The following is a 13,558-nucleotide window of genomic DNA, read 5'->3' as shown; positions in this document are numbered from 1 at the left end:
TTGGCTGGATCTAAAGTCGAGGCAACTAAGTCGCAGATTCCTTTGGAACTGTGGGGCCTCTGAGCCAGGACAAGAGGCATGGAAAGCTCAACCCCGTTGCCATCAAGGAGCACGTTATTTCAGAGTATTCTCAGCCTCGTATCAGCTACTATTATGTTTCTCTTGGAGATGTAACCCAGCAAGGCTGCCTTTCTTTTCTTAGAAGATCTTACCAAGAAGTGCCGTAAACAGTGTACAATAGTGGATCATTTTCAAAGCAATGAGCCGTGGACAACGTTAGTTAGTCAAACTGATTTAATACTGGTGATTTTTCAAAAGAACAATCATAAATACAATTTGAGGTTTAAACAGGTGTACTGACATTGACACACTGGCCTAAGTAGCTCACATGGCTTGTGTTTTTAAACACTTCCCAAACACACGGATTCTAATGGAGTGATGGAAGCTGCTGGGGCTGTGAGTGCTGAGACCTTCAGTGCTTGCGTCCACTCTGGTGTGCTGGCTTCTGCTGCTCTGGGGACGCCTCCGGTACGCATGGTGTGTGAGGTTCCACTGGAATAGAAATGGCATGAGGTTAGGAAGCCCGAATGCTTTTCATATGGTCAAGGTTGATAGATTGCCACCAACAGATGATTAGATATCTAGAAATGCCTTGTCATGAACTAAACCAAACTCTAGTAATTGCAATTGGTTTCTCCTGCATTGAATGTTATTACAGATATACCTCTCATGTCCATAAAGTCAATTTCTAAATCGTATCTCATTCCAAGTTTAGGTTAGCAATCAGACAATTATGTGGATGTGCTTTTTAAGAGATTGTAGCGCTTAATTAGAGGGTCAATTGCAGTTTACTCGAAACGCTGGATTACTGCGCTGCATGCTATTTATTACACGAAGAACAAATTAGAATGTAGCTGGTTGGTTGGGACTTTGGTGTGGTAGGTGCTTGGATTTCTATGCAACATGGAGTTAGTTTTGGTGACCAGTAAGGTACCGCTCTATTGGCTGATTAGATGATGAGATGATAGAGAGGACTGGTGTTTCATTGGTTGTGCAGTTATTGTTTGATTGGATTGGCGCTGTTTAAGGAGCATGATAGGTTCCTTGGTTGATCATGTGATTGACTGCTGCTGGTAAATTGTATGTTAATTTGATGTTTACTGCTTGTTTCAATGGCTGAGGAGTTATGTGATGGGTTTGTTGTAGGGGATGGGCACTTCACTGACTCTTTGGAGAGCTGACTAACTTTGTGTGTACCAAATACTTTCTTAAGTTGTGTTATATTCAGTATTCAGCTTCCTCATTTATCGAGAGATTGGTTGGCCTTTTGGGTGCTTTTTTTGATATTTGCATTGCCTTCATAGCCGGTGGGTGAATGTTGTGTTGGCTAGTTTGCTAGTTAGGTTGTCTGATGGATTTAATGATCTTTAGATTAGCTGGATTTTTATGTTGTTCAGTAGTTTTTTCAACGACTCTCTGGTTTATTGATTACATGGCCACTCTGTCAGTAGTTTGAGGTTTTGTACCAAAGAAAGTATTCATACTGACACATAAACAGTGGCATAGCTCGATGTGGTGCCACTGTGGCGGTCCAGCGCTTGCCGTCCGGTGGCCATATGTAAGAGCGGGTGTGGGTGCTAGCAATTCCTGAGATGGCCACCACAACCAAAATTCGCCACTGCACAAAAGACAATTTACCAATAAAGCTTGTACTATTAGACAGCAAATGAAAGCACCAAGGAAAGGAAACGCAAGGAAAGGTACTACATGTCAGGAGCAGATATACATATATTAGTGCTAGATGTAAAAATTAAATCACAGCTGCTTCGAAAAAATTCCTTGTTGACACTAGAAGCATAATATTTCTTATCGATGTTAGGAAGCTGTGTTCCTTAAAGCAGGCGACCATATTGGAGATGCATTCTATTTACTGCAAAAATCACCTAGAGCATATTAATGAAACAATTGTAGTATATACTACATACCTGGTTCATGACGTTTTTGTACCTCGTCCTGACTCGGCCGAACTACCTGGACCTCGCAAGGCTGAACTGGTCTACGTGCTGGAATGATACAATAACAACCATTATTACATTTAGAAGGTTGGAACTGACATACATTTATTTTAGTTTAAAATGAATACTCTAACTTTGATGAAATATTTATCAAAACAGTGCAGGACAGTGTGTAACTCATTTCAGAGGGTAAGCAAGGTTAACAGAACTGAACATTTCCAACACACCACAGAACATAACGCTGTACCAACATTGTTCCTATGTAATGTCTAACCTATCCCTGGACAAAAATTGGCTCTTACAAGCAGCCTCCCCCACAGATATATTTAACAACATTATTAAAATCATTTTACAAAAATAAGCGACTTCACTTACGATGTGGCGTATGTCAAACACTAGTATACATCCCTAAACGGCAACCGAAACCACAGGACACCAAGTGCAGACTATGTCAAAGATATGAGGAAACCCTAACACATATTTTATAAATATGCCATAAATTATTAACTGAAAGTAAGATCTTACTGAACATACTTTTTAATATTCATGGCATCAGAACTTGTCCACACGCTTTGCCTTTTTGCATGCAAGGAGAGACTCCTCAAATAATAGCAGCTTTTGTATAAAAACTTTAAGCGGACCAGTTACTGACAGCAAAGGGATTGGTGAAGGCTATGCAACCTATTAAAACTCAAATGCGACGTCCACACTGGTAGATGTACCCTTGTTATAATGCTATCATAAAAGCATTTTAAAAGACCATATATGATCATATCTATAGTGAAATTTGAAACAGTTGAAATAGGAGGTGCATTGTGTTCCTAAACTATAAGATGATTTTTTAGTCTTAAGGTGATTTTGCACAAACATGCTTGCACCTTAAAATAGATAAAGGTAGGAAAGTGATTAGACTTCAAACAAATCGATAAGGTTATTACATTGGAGTGGAATGTACGGAAAATTCCAACATACACGTACCCACTTTTTATATTTTTTAGTTATGGTATTTGAACTGAAATGTTTTTAAATGCTATTTAATGACAAAAAGAAGCTGTCTACAGTTTATGAATCGAAACGTTCTTTCTGTATCTATCGAGCTGTGTATAGTATGGTTTTAATTAACTGAAACAAATGATTTTGACTTTGACTATATAATGTCTAACCCATCCCTGATCACCTGTGATATTCTGAGACCACGCCGCACAGGTAGTGTAACCAGGATAAAAAATGTCATGCCCCTGGTGATGAACTGAACAGGATTTAGATGGCCATGCCAGACTCAGTGTAAGAATGCGTCCACATTCTAGGTACTAGGCAAATAATAAGGGGTATTACCTGGAGGACTCTGAGTGGCGGAAACAGGTCTGAAAGGGGAATAGTGAGAATTATGCCATTTGGTAAAAAAGAAACTCCATATGACTCCCACAAAGTCTATTCAATTCGGAAGGTACAGTAAAAGCCCACTGGGGTAAATGCATCCAGTATCAGTATTTCCCCTGAGAGGTTCTACCACACAATACTTCTGACCAAGATCCTTATGAGCCTACAAATATTTCAAATTGGAAGAAAATGATATTGTTTTAGGCTGGCTTGTCCATCTAGACTGCAGTTTCCGGCATGGTGCAACAAATTATCCTGCATGATCTTCAGCTCGGTCTTTGTTCTTGTAGTATTATTACCTCCTTTTATTTTTCAGTTCTCCTGCAGATTTCGCTCTGCTCCTCCTGTTAGGTCTTTGCATGCATTTACTAATGCTGTGAGAAGACATTCTTACGTAGTATTTTTGTTCCTTGTGAGCCCCCCATCAACTCTTATCACCCATGCCACTGTTACAGAGCTATGTGTGACCTCCTTTCTTGTATTTATACTTTCTGAAGCACACCAGTGTGAACTATTTACACTCATACTTTCTGTGAATCAACTTACTTCAGACAGTCCTTGCTCACATCTGCATTGTAGTATTAGCGAATGAAAACATGTTTTGTGATAAAGGAATCCATATATATATATATTCACAGAAAAAACCATAGGTTATAGACCATATATAGTTAGGAATTAGCATTTACAAAACCTTGAAAATTCACTGAAAAAACCATAGGTTATAGACCATATATAGTTAGGAATTAGCATTTAGAAAACCTTATTTTACTCACACAAAACCATTGAAATTCCATATATAGTTAGTTGCACTAACTATATATCGCGCACCCGCAATCCACTGCTGATGATGTCACATATTACATCATTCATGACATGGTCAGTGACATCACTGATGACATCACTGATGACATCTCAAATGACATCACTGATGACATCACTGATGACATCTCATTTGACATCATTCTTGTGCTAATACGATAAACCTCTTCAAACTCTAATATAACCTTAGATACACTCAGTGTATACAGACACTCACACACTGCCACTCATCCATGGAGTTACTCACACACCCAGTCAGTCATGCAAAGAAACAATCTCACCTCCATTTCCTCAACTATACAGTTATACACACCTTACTTATTCAAACATATACTAACACATATTTACTCTCTTATACAATCCCTGATACAAGTTCACAATGATCCATACAGCCACTCACACATTCAGTGGCTCTCATGCACAGTTATTTATATATGCCAACTCTCACATGTACTGTGTTTTACATATGTACTTACTATGACATGTAGCATTGAGATATCCATTCACTCATCAATACACTCATGCACACAGTCAACCGCCCATGTAGCTTTTTCCACATGCACTCTTGAACTCATACACCTAGTGAATCAACTGCTCACACATCTATGCACAGAGTCACACACCTCCCAGCCACCCCCACACAAACTCAATCTCCCATAGAAATACTTGGGCAACCAATTAATAACACATATAGCCTCTCGTATAGCTAATGATCAACACATGCAGCAGTTTACATCACAACAGACATAATGATGCACAAATTAAGACAGTTTAGTCACTAACCCATGCATTCAGTGAGACACATTTAATCACTCACTCATACAGTCAGTCACGCACCTACTAAATCCTTCATCCAGACACTTATACATCCACTCATTCTTCAATATCTAAGACATATTTTAACTTTACAGAAACATACAGTCACTGGATGTTGTCATCAGTGATGTCATTTGAGATGTCATCAGTGATGTCATCAGTGATGTCACTGACCATGTCATGAATGATGTAATATGTGACATCATCAGCAGTGGATTGCGGGTGCGCGATATATAGTTAGTGCAACTAACTATATATGGAATTTCAATGGTTTTGTGTGAGTAAAATAAGGTTTTCTAAATGCTAATTCCTAACTATATATGGTCTATAACCTATGGTTTTTTCAGTGAATTTTCAAGGTTTTGTAAATGCTAATTCCTAACTATATATGGTCTATAACCTATGGTTTTTTCTGTGAATTTCATTGGTTTTTTAACAGCTAATATCTGTAGCTGTAAAATGTATTCTTCTTTAAATCCAAAAATATATTTTATATGTTTATGAATAATTTTTTTTTTTAATATTTTTTTTTCTTCGTTCCCGCTTCGCGAATCGGGAAGCTTCCCGTTAGCTGACCTTGATGCCGCGAAATAGACCGCGAGCCGGTAAACGTTTCTTTACCGCAAGTGCCGCGTTAGAAAACAACATCGTGACGCCTCCCGTCCGCATGACGTTTCACGTTGTCGCGTGATACGTCATATGACGTGCTACGTTAGCGAACTGGTACGCGAAGCGAGTCGCAAAGCGCAGGTTTCTGGAAGCAAACCGGGAGGCCCTGCAAAGCGCTTAACGTAAACACAGCAAGTCATGTGACTTGGTAATAACACTTTTCATTGGTTCATTTCACTTTTGGTTTCCTAATGATGTAAGACTAGGTCATATAATCTAAAATGAACACTTTTGATTGGTTGAGAACTCTTGTTTTTCCCAAATGATGAAAATCCCTCCTTCTTTCCTCACTCTGACTTTCATCATTGTGAGAGAAAGACCCTTTGTGATCACTGAGCAATGGCTTCTTTAGTAGCTTCAGCTGGTGCTTCCCCACCACCTCCACCACATCCAAGGAAGAGTGGACCACCTGCTCAAGTTGTAATTCAACAAGAAGAAGAAGAAGAGGAACAGGAGGACGAGCACGAAGAGAGGCAGTTTTTGCCTGAGCAGCCCAAGACGTCTCACCGGAAAGAAAACTTCATTTGGCAATTTTTTAAAATTCCCAAAGGTCAGAAAAAAGTAAATGCAAGATACGTAACTTGCCTTATATGTCAAGATAGACTGTCCAGAGGGACCGACAAAAAATACAGTTTCGGAAACTACACAATGCATCGCCATATGACTAGGTGGCATCCTAACAACTACAGTGCTGCACAGTTTCGGAACGACCTAGATAATCTCCCTATTATGGCCAGAAGATCTGTTGTACCGGAAGTAACGGGACCAGAGGGCAGGGAAATGGTGCCAAATATACAAGTGAGATTTGGTGATGTAAAACACACCTGCGCATTTTGCGATGGATTCATTTCCTACGGAGAAAAAAGCATCACTCTGATCAACAGAGCTATTGACTATCATATGCAAGTTTGTCCGAAACGCCCAAAATAATAAATACTTCTTTTTTTTGTTTTGTTGCTCCTGTTGAGCCCTTTACAATGAATCGTTTTCATTGCCCCCTCCAAGAAAAACCCAAAAAAATATAAAACTGTTCCGAAAAATTCAAAAACAGTAAAAAAATGTTCAGAAAAATAAAAAAAAAAGTTCTTTTCAGAACTACCTCCCCGTTATTAAAAAATTGGTACAATATTTGGAACTGTGCCAACCTCTATTTCTCTTAGTTCGCTTCCTAGTTCGCTCGCTGGTACGCGAACTGGAAGCGAACCAAAAACAGTAAGTATAAGGGAAGGAAACACACACTTATGTTAAAAGAAAGACAGCTATAGGGGAGTAAACTAGAGATACCATTACCCATAATCCACTGCTGATGATGTCACATATTACATCATTCATGACATGCTCAGTGACATCATCAGCAGAGGATTGCGGGTTTTTTGGCAACATGCCTTATCCACGGTTTAATAACGCTGCCTTTTGCTTTATATAAGTTTTCAAATTGTATGAAATATATACCAATAGGTCGTTATGAACCTTTAGGTAGTGCTTTTCTTCATGAGGTCTGGTCGCTTCCATACACATACAGATGTTTCAAAGATGATCAAGAAGTTTATCTGAATGGAGAGGAATGCACTGAGACGCCAGATCATTCACTAATGTGTAGGCACATACAGTTACACGATTCATGCAACAAACACCGACCAAATATGGCTTGCGTGTTGCAAGGCACGCCAGTTCCTGCTATCATCCCCACGTTCAAGTTGTTGGAAAATGGTAGTTATTTGATGCTCAATAATGAAGATTGTTCTGAGTTAATTAAAAGTATTCCTTTTATCGTAACAGTAAGTGAACGGGTTATTTGCTGCAGAAATGTTCTATTTCCTCCCACACATGAACATAGGGAGTTTTCAATCTGGCCACAAATACCAACCTTGGGACACGTTTCAACGGCATGGCAAGAATAAGAGCTCTTTTGTCTCAGAGAGAGGTGGCCTTGAGTTCGGCCCGTGAAACTTTCGTACTTCACATAGCGAACACCCGTACACAGGTTTGCCTTTCAATTTCAGCAACATGTTTCCGACTATCTTTAACGCATCCTCCACAAAATCCCTGGCACACTTTTTTAAAGTTGTTACCAGTGGTCTAGTGACTTCATTTGAGAAAATCTTTGGAGTCATCCCTGCTTCTTTTCATTGTATTTTCTGCACTCTGGTTCGTGGATTGGCATTTTTACTTGCATTACCAGCGGACGCTCTTGTGCTTTTTTACATTTTTAAATATGGATGTCCCTCCTATGCAACCTCCGACCCTGCAGCTGCTGACACTGTTCCGCAATCACATGCTAGAATATTATGGCACAATGCCGTTGGCGATATTAAGCACGGCATATGGATTATCTTTTCGGTTCTCCTACTTCACCTGTGTCCAGCCTGTATTTCACTGCCTGACCTGTGATTTCGATTGGGCCATTGATTTGTGTCTCTGCGGACCGGTTTCTCCTGACGTCGACTTTAATCAGCTGATGACTCCTATCATTACTCACGAGTTGGTTTGTCCTGGCGAAAGGATTATGGCTGTGGCATTGATGCATGGACTACTTGGTCCCTGGAATTTACTGGCGGCAGCACAGTCTTTCTTGGAACAGAGCTTTCTTGAAAACCCACCGAGCTGTCCTCTGATGGTGATAGAGGATCCGGTGCTGGGAGAGCACGTATGTTCTTTTCCGCTTTTAAATTGGATGGCTGAACTGTTTTCGGATGAAGACGGTGACTTCCTATTGGAGGCTGTTGCAGCTTATTTTGCATACACAGTTATGTCATAGACCTTTTTCATGTTTGATATGCTGAGTACTAGCATTTCATTGACAATTCATTGACTTATTTGTCAAGTTTTTATTATTTACCTTGCCTATTGGCTTAAGACTCGATAAAGTACTTGGCTGTTTTATTTTTCTTTAGCATTGAATTTTCCTAGTTTTTAATGCTTTACCTTGCGGACCGTCCACATATAAACTTGCAATCTGCTCTCATGAGATGGCACTTCTATTATCTTATTCAGTTCGTTTCCGGATCATGAGGAGGTGTCATCTAGGTCCTGGATATCTTTACACCGTGTTAAGTTAGCATGGGCTCATTACCGGTTTAAACGCCATTTTTCCTTTTTTGCAACTTCTGCACACGACACTTAGTTGTTGCTTTAGCTTTCCACCTAGTAGTTCATCGTGGTTTACATGAGAATAATATGTTATTGGTCTACTATCTGCTTTACTTGTTAAACTATATCTGTACAGCGAGTGCTAAAGTTTCAAGAACAACACGATACAGAATTGTTATGAGGTCTGATCTCCACGACTTCATACTCATAACATAAGTGCAACTTCTGCCAATTCTGGGCATGAGGCGGGTTTTATATTGCTTTGCCGAACACACATACACAACAGTTGATGCGGTTCACATGAAGAGAGAGCTGGTGTATGCTGATGTGATTCCTTCAAATCTAAGACACTAAAGTATGGGCACGCCCTAAACCAACACAAAGAGACCTTCTTAGCAAATAATATAATATGTGTATTAGGGAGGGTGAGATATAAGCAGCCGCGGGCCGTGGAGGGAGTTACGATGGGGCAGGGAGGCGGGGAGGGGGAGAAGCAGGGTGGAGCCCTCTCTACCTTGCCCCTCCCCCTCCCCGCCTCCCTGCCCCACCGTAACTCCCTCCACGGCCCGCGGCTGCTTATAAGTGTTGCTAACTCTTATTCATTTACAGCATGTTAACATACTGTCACCATTCGCTTTTTATGTACTAGTAACTATGCTGGTAATTTTGCTACTGATAATATGTGTACTTGTATTCTCCACCCTGCTTCTCCCCCTCCCCGCCTCCCTGCCTCACCGTAACTCCCTCCACGGCCCGCGGCTGCTTATAAGTGTTGCTAACTCTTATTCATTTACAGCATGTTAACATACTATCACCATTCACTTTTTATGTACTAGTAACTATGCTGGTAATTTTGCTACTGATAATATGTGTACTTTTATTATCTAAGGTACTACGCCTGAGAAGACGGCATTAGTAAATAAACATTTCAAATACACATCTGTTCTTCTTAACTCCATGTTCTGGTTTCTAAGAAATCTATAACGACCGACTGTTCATGAGTTCCACGTATCCTGAGGTACTATAAGTTCATATTCTGGATTGTCTAAACATTGAGAGTTTGTTATATCCAATGTGACACTGTACCTAGCTTGCTAAATAGTTTTTGATTACTAACGTGAGTTTTGGGACACCCTAATTCGCCGAGGTTCCAATCCTCTGTCCACAGTTCTGTGTGAAAACAGAAACCCTGCGACAGGGGCACCCCCGACCCTTGCTGGAGCTTCATCACACTTGCGATACAACTCCAGCAATGCATTCGCCGAGGTTCCAATCCTCTGTCCACAGTTCTGTGTGAGAACAGAAACCCTGCGACAGGGGCACCCCCGACCCTTGCTGGAGCTTCATCACACTTGCGATACAACTCCAGCAATGCGCCACCTTTACGGCACAGATACATCACGCATCTGTGCTGTTTTTGCCCCATGATGCGCCGCATTGTAAATGCAGCACACCATAGGTGACGGAACAGCGGCACAGAATGACTAACACATCCCTGGTGATGCGCCAGTCATCATAAATGTATCCCTATGCTTCTTATCTTGTTAGAGATGAACCGCCATATGTATCATCAAAGTTATTTGCATTTCCTAAATAGCGAACTTTAAGGAATAAATAGCGATTCTTTACCATTCCTAGTTTGCGATGAGCTATTTGCTAATTAGCCGAATGTAGCCCAATGAAGCCCAATGTAGCCCAATGTAGCCCAAAGATGGCCGCCAGACACACAAAAAAACAAATGTAGCCCAAATATCAGCCAGATGTAGCCCAACTATAGCCCAGTGACAGAATGACCAATCAGCTTCGCAAACCTCCGTTACGCGAAGCGGAGCGCTGTTACAGATATATATCTTTTTTTGAACGTTAATTTCTCAAAATCCACTGGAGCACATATATTGAGACCTAGCAAAGGCACATCGGGCTACCAGTCCCTAATATTTTGCCAAGTTTCGTGCAAATCCATTCAGCCGTTCAATTATTATTTTTATTTTTTTTTTTTGCCCCGCGGGGCCCTTTTAAAACCTCCACATCAAACCTAGGGGGTCAGCGAGGATCTACTATGCCCCCTTATAGTTATTTCCCCCTTTGTTTTGACCTCCTCTTGTCTCTCGATCCTACCGAGAGACAAGATGGCGGCCGCTACGGACTGTTTGGAATGTTGACAGACGCCGGAGAACCAATTAGCTTCGCTTCACAAAGCTCCGTTGCGCGAAAAGTCCGCGAACCAGAGCGCTGCCTGGTCCGCGCTTACAGATATATATCTTTTTTTAAACGTTAATTTCTCAAAATCCACTGGAGCACATATATTGAGACCTACAAAAGGCACATCGGGCTACCAGTCCCTACAATTTTGCCAAGTTTCGTGCAAATCCATTCAGCCGTTCGGGCTAAAAGTGAGGCCAACCGCCCTATGGAAAACTCAATGTTAAAAACACGTTTTGGGACCCCCCTTTTTTCTCGGCCCCCACTGGACGAACCCCCCCCAAATTTTCAAGGGCTGCTCAGAAACAAAATGTGCCATTTTCCTGAAAATTTCAGCCAATTCCGTCCACAAACGCCAAAGTTATTAGACATAGAATTTTCAAAAAACCCATAGAGAAAAAATCCTAACTATATATACCTACTGGCGACCGCCAGTAGGTAATATATATTTATGAATTTGCCTTCAACTAACCTTGTAACACGTTATGCATGTTTAACATTTTAGTGAAGCAGTACATACTATTGATTGCCACACAGGACCTCCAGATTGGCAAATAAATAGCTACTTTTGGGATGCTGCCTGGAAACTGCTACTTCGACAGTTTTCCAGGAAAAATCACACGCATGAACATGTTCACAGTTGGAAATATGATAGGTGTAAATTTCCGCATGGCAAATTGTAACGCAAAAGTTCATCATTTGAATTGTTATCTTTTTACGGTATGGGGACATTTTTCCCTGTGGAGCAACTCCTTCCCATAAACCCTAACCACGTTTTAGAGCATGCCAAGCCAATTTTATATCTTCCCTGAGCTGTTTTTGTGAATACCCACATACCTGCAATTTTGTGAGTGTTCACTAACTTGTGAGTGTGCCCCCGTTCCCCATGGAATGCCCAAAACACACCCATGTGACAAATTAACCCATAACATTACAACAGAGTGATGTAAACCCATTTATAAATTCAAAGACTAATTTTATGCATCATAAAATTGACTCTTTCCTTGTAACTGATGCTAGTGTGCAGCTTAGTCAAACTTACATGTGAAAATAGGTCGGTGAAAGGTTCCCATACTCTTCTACTACAAGGTATCAATCCTGCCTCGCTAATAGTCCATTAGATTGTGTGCTATATACATTCGAAATAATAAATACTAACAATTATAATTTGTACCTTGATTTCAATCATTATACATTAATAAGGATTCCTCTAATGGGCGCCTTGGCTTGGCAGTGCTTACGTTCATGGCAGGGTTCTGGCTGGCTCTGCTGGGTCGGCTGGCTGGATGGCTGGCTGGGCTGGCAGGCTGGCTGGCTCTGCTGATTGGCTGGCTGAATGGGCTGGCAGGCCGGCTGGATGGGCTGGCTGGCTGGCTGGCAGGCTGGCTGGCTGGCCTGGCTAGCAGGCAGGCTGGGCTGGCAGGCTGGCTGACTCGGCTCCGGGACCGCGGGCGTTTTCTGGGGCTGCTGGTGGTGTCCTCCGCCCTTGGCAGACATGGTTCTCTCAGTGTGGCAGGGTCTGCTCTCAAAGGAACACTGGAAGAGCAATTCTCTGATCTGTGTCTTCTGTCTCCCCAACACGGTGCTTTTATACCCGAGACACAGAGCCACCGATAGGGATGGGGCAATAGTCATCACGAGAAAGAACCTGTCGTATTTTTGACACATTGTAATTCAAAAGTCACAAATTGGAACATTTTGATTGTTATTCACTCTTCTAGGAAGGCAGGGCAATTCTTCTTGCAGCACTCCTTACCACACCTTTGCAATTAAAGCCAAAGTCAGAACAATGAGTTTGTGAATAATGTTTGTGACATTTGTAATTAATGACTACTGTAAGAATTATCGGGTTTGGGAGGGTGTGAAATCCAAACCATGCTATGGAAAACGCGCAAATAGTTTTTGATCAAGTTGAAAATTAGGCTCTTTGGTGAGAACCAAACAAGTTCTTTAACAGAAAATGTGGAAAGTTATTCTGAGAAGGCTGTTATTGCCACATAATAGAGTGAAAAATAAAATGCATGAGATAAATATTTTCTGAAGAAAAGTTACTTGTTTCACATCCTTCCTGTGGAGCCTTGTTGTCTCTCTCTCAGAATGACTCATCTATTTCAGAGAAAGATGGATATAGCTGGTTACCTGTGTCTGGGTGACCAGATTCAGAATATTATTAACCCTGCTTTCATAGTAGTTTAACTCGTAGCATGAAGTCTGATAATGCTGAAAAGAATTCAAATACATATCTGCTGATGATGATTGTTCAGTTTAAACAATGCAAACACAATACAATGGTGGACGGAGTGCTGAAAGCTTTCAACCACTCAAGAGATCTGGGTTTAATCCATTGTTATTTTGCTCACTATGCCCCCCCAGTTTGGACCCAGCCATTGCTGTGCTTTCTCTGTTCGCCCTAAGTGGCCAAGGATATGCCCTGACTTGGGTCCCTTCCTTGCGGTGCCACTGGATTCAAGCTAGCAACCCAGCATCAGTATCACTTTAGTTAGGGCTAATCAGCCAGGTATAGCTTGGTTCCAGTGATACAGTGTGCAAGGGACCCACACCTGTGC

At 41.2% G+C, this 13,558-nt stretch overlaps 1 protein-coding gene across 1 annotated transcript; it reads right to left on the bottom strand.

Moving 5' to 3' along the window:
* Window positions 1-276: 276 nt before the first annotated feature.
* Window positions 277-12,626, bottom strand: LOC144754942 (uncharacterized). Its single transcript, XM_078643300.1, has 3 exons — window positions 12,233-12,626; window positions 1,986-2,063; window positions 277-552 (listed from the first exon to the last, which is right to left on the bottom strand). Exons 1-3 carry the CDS (start codon window positions 12,624-12,626, stop codon window positions 473-475), a joined length of 552 nt encoding a protein of 183 aa, XP_078499426.1. The 3' UTR covers window positions 277-472.
* Between the last annotated feature and the right edge of the window lie 932 nt (window positions 12,627-13,558).

This window comes from Lissotriton helveticus, chromosome 5_1, assembly GCF_964261635.1.
Source record: "Lissotriton helveticus chromosome 5_1, aLisHel1.1, whole genome shotgun sequence".
In the NCBI taxonomy this organism is placed as follows: Eukaryota; Metazoa; Chordata; class Amphibia; order Caudata; family Salamandridae; genus Lissotriton; species Lissotriton helveticus.
The sequence above is the reverse complement of the archived record's forward strand: the minus strand, read 5'-3'. Positions and strand labels throughout refer to the sequence as shown.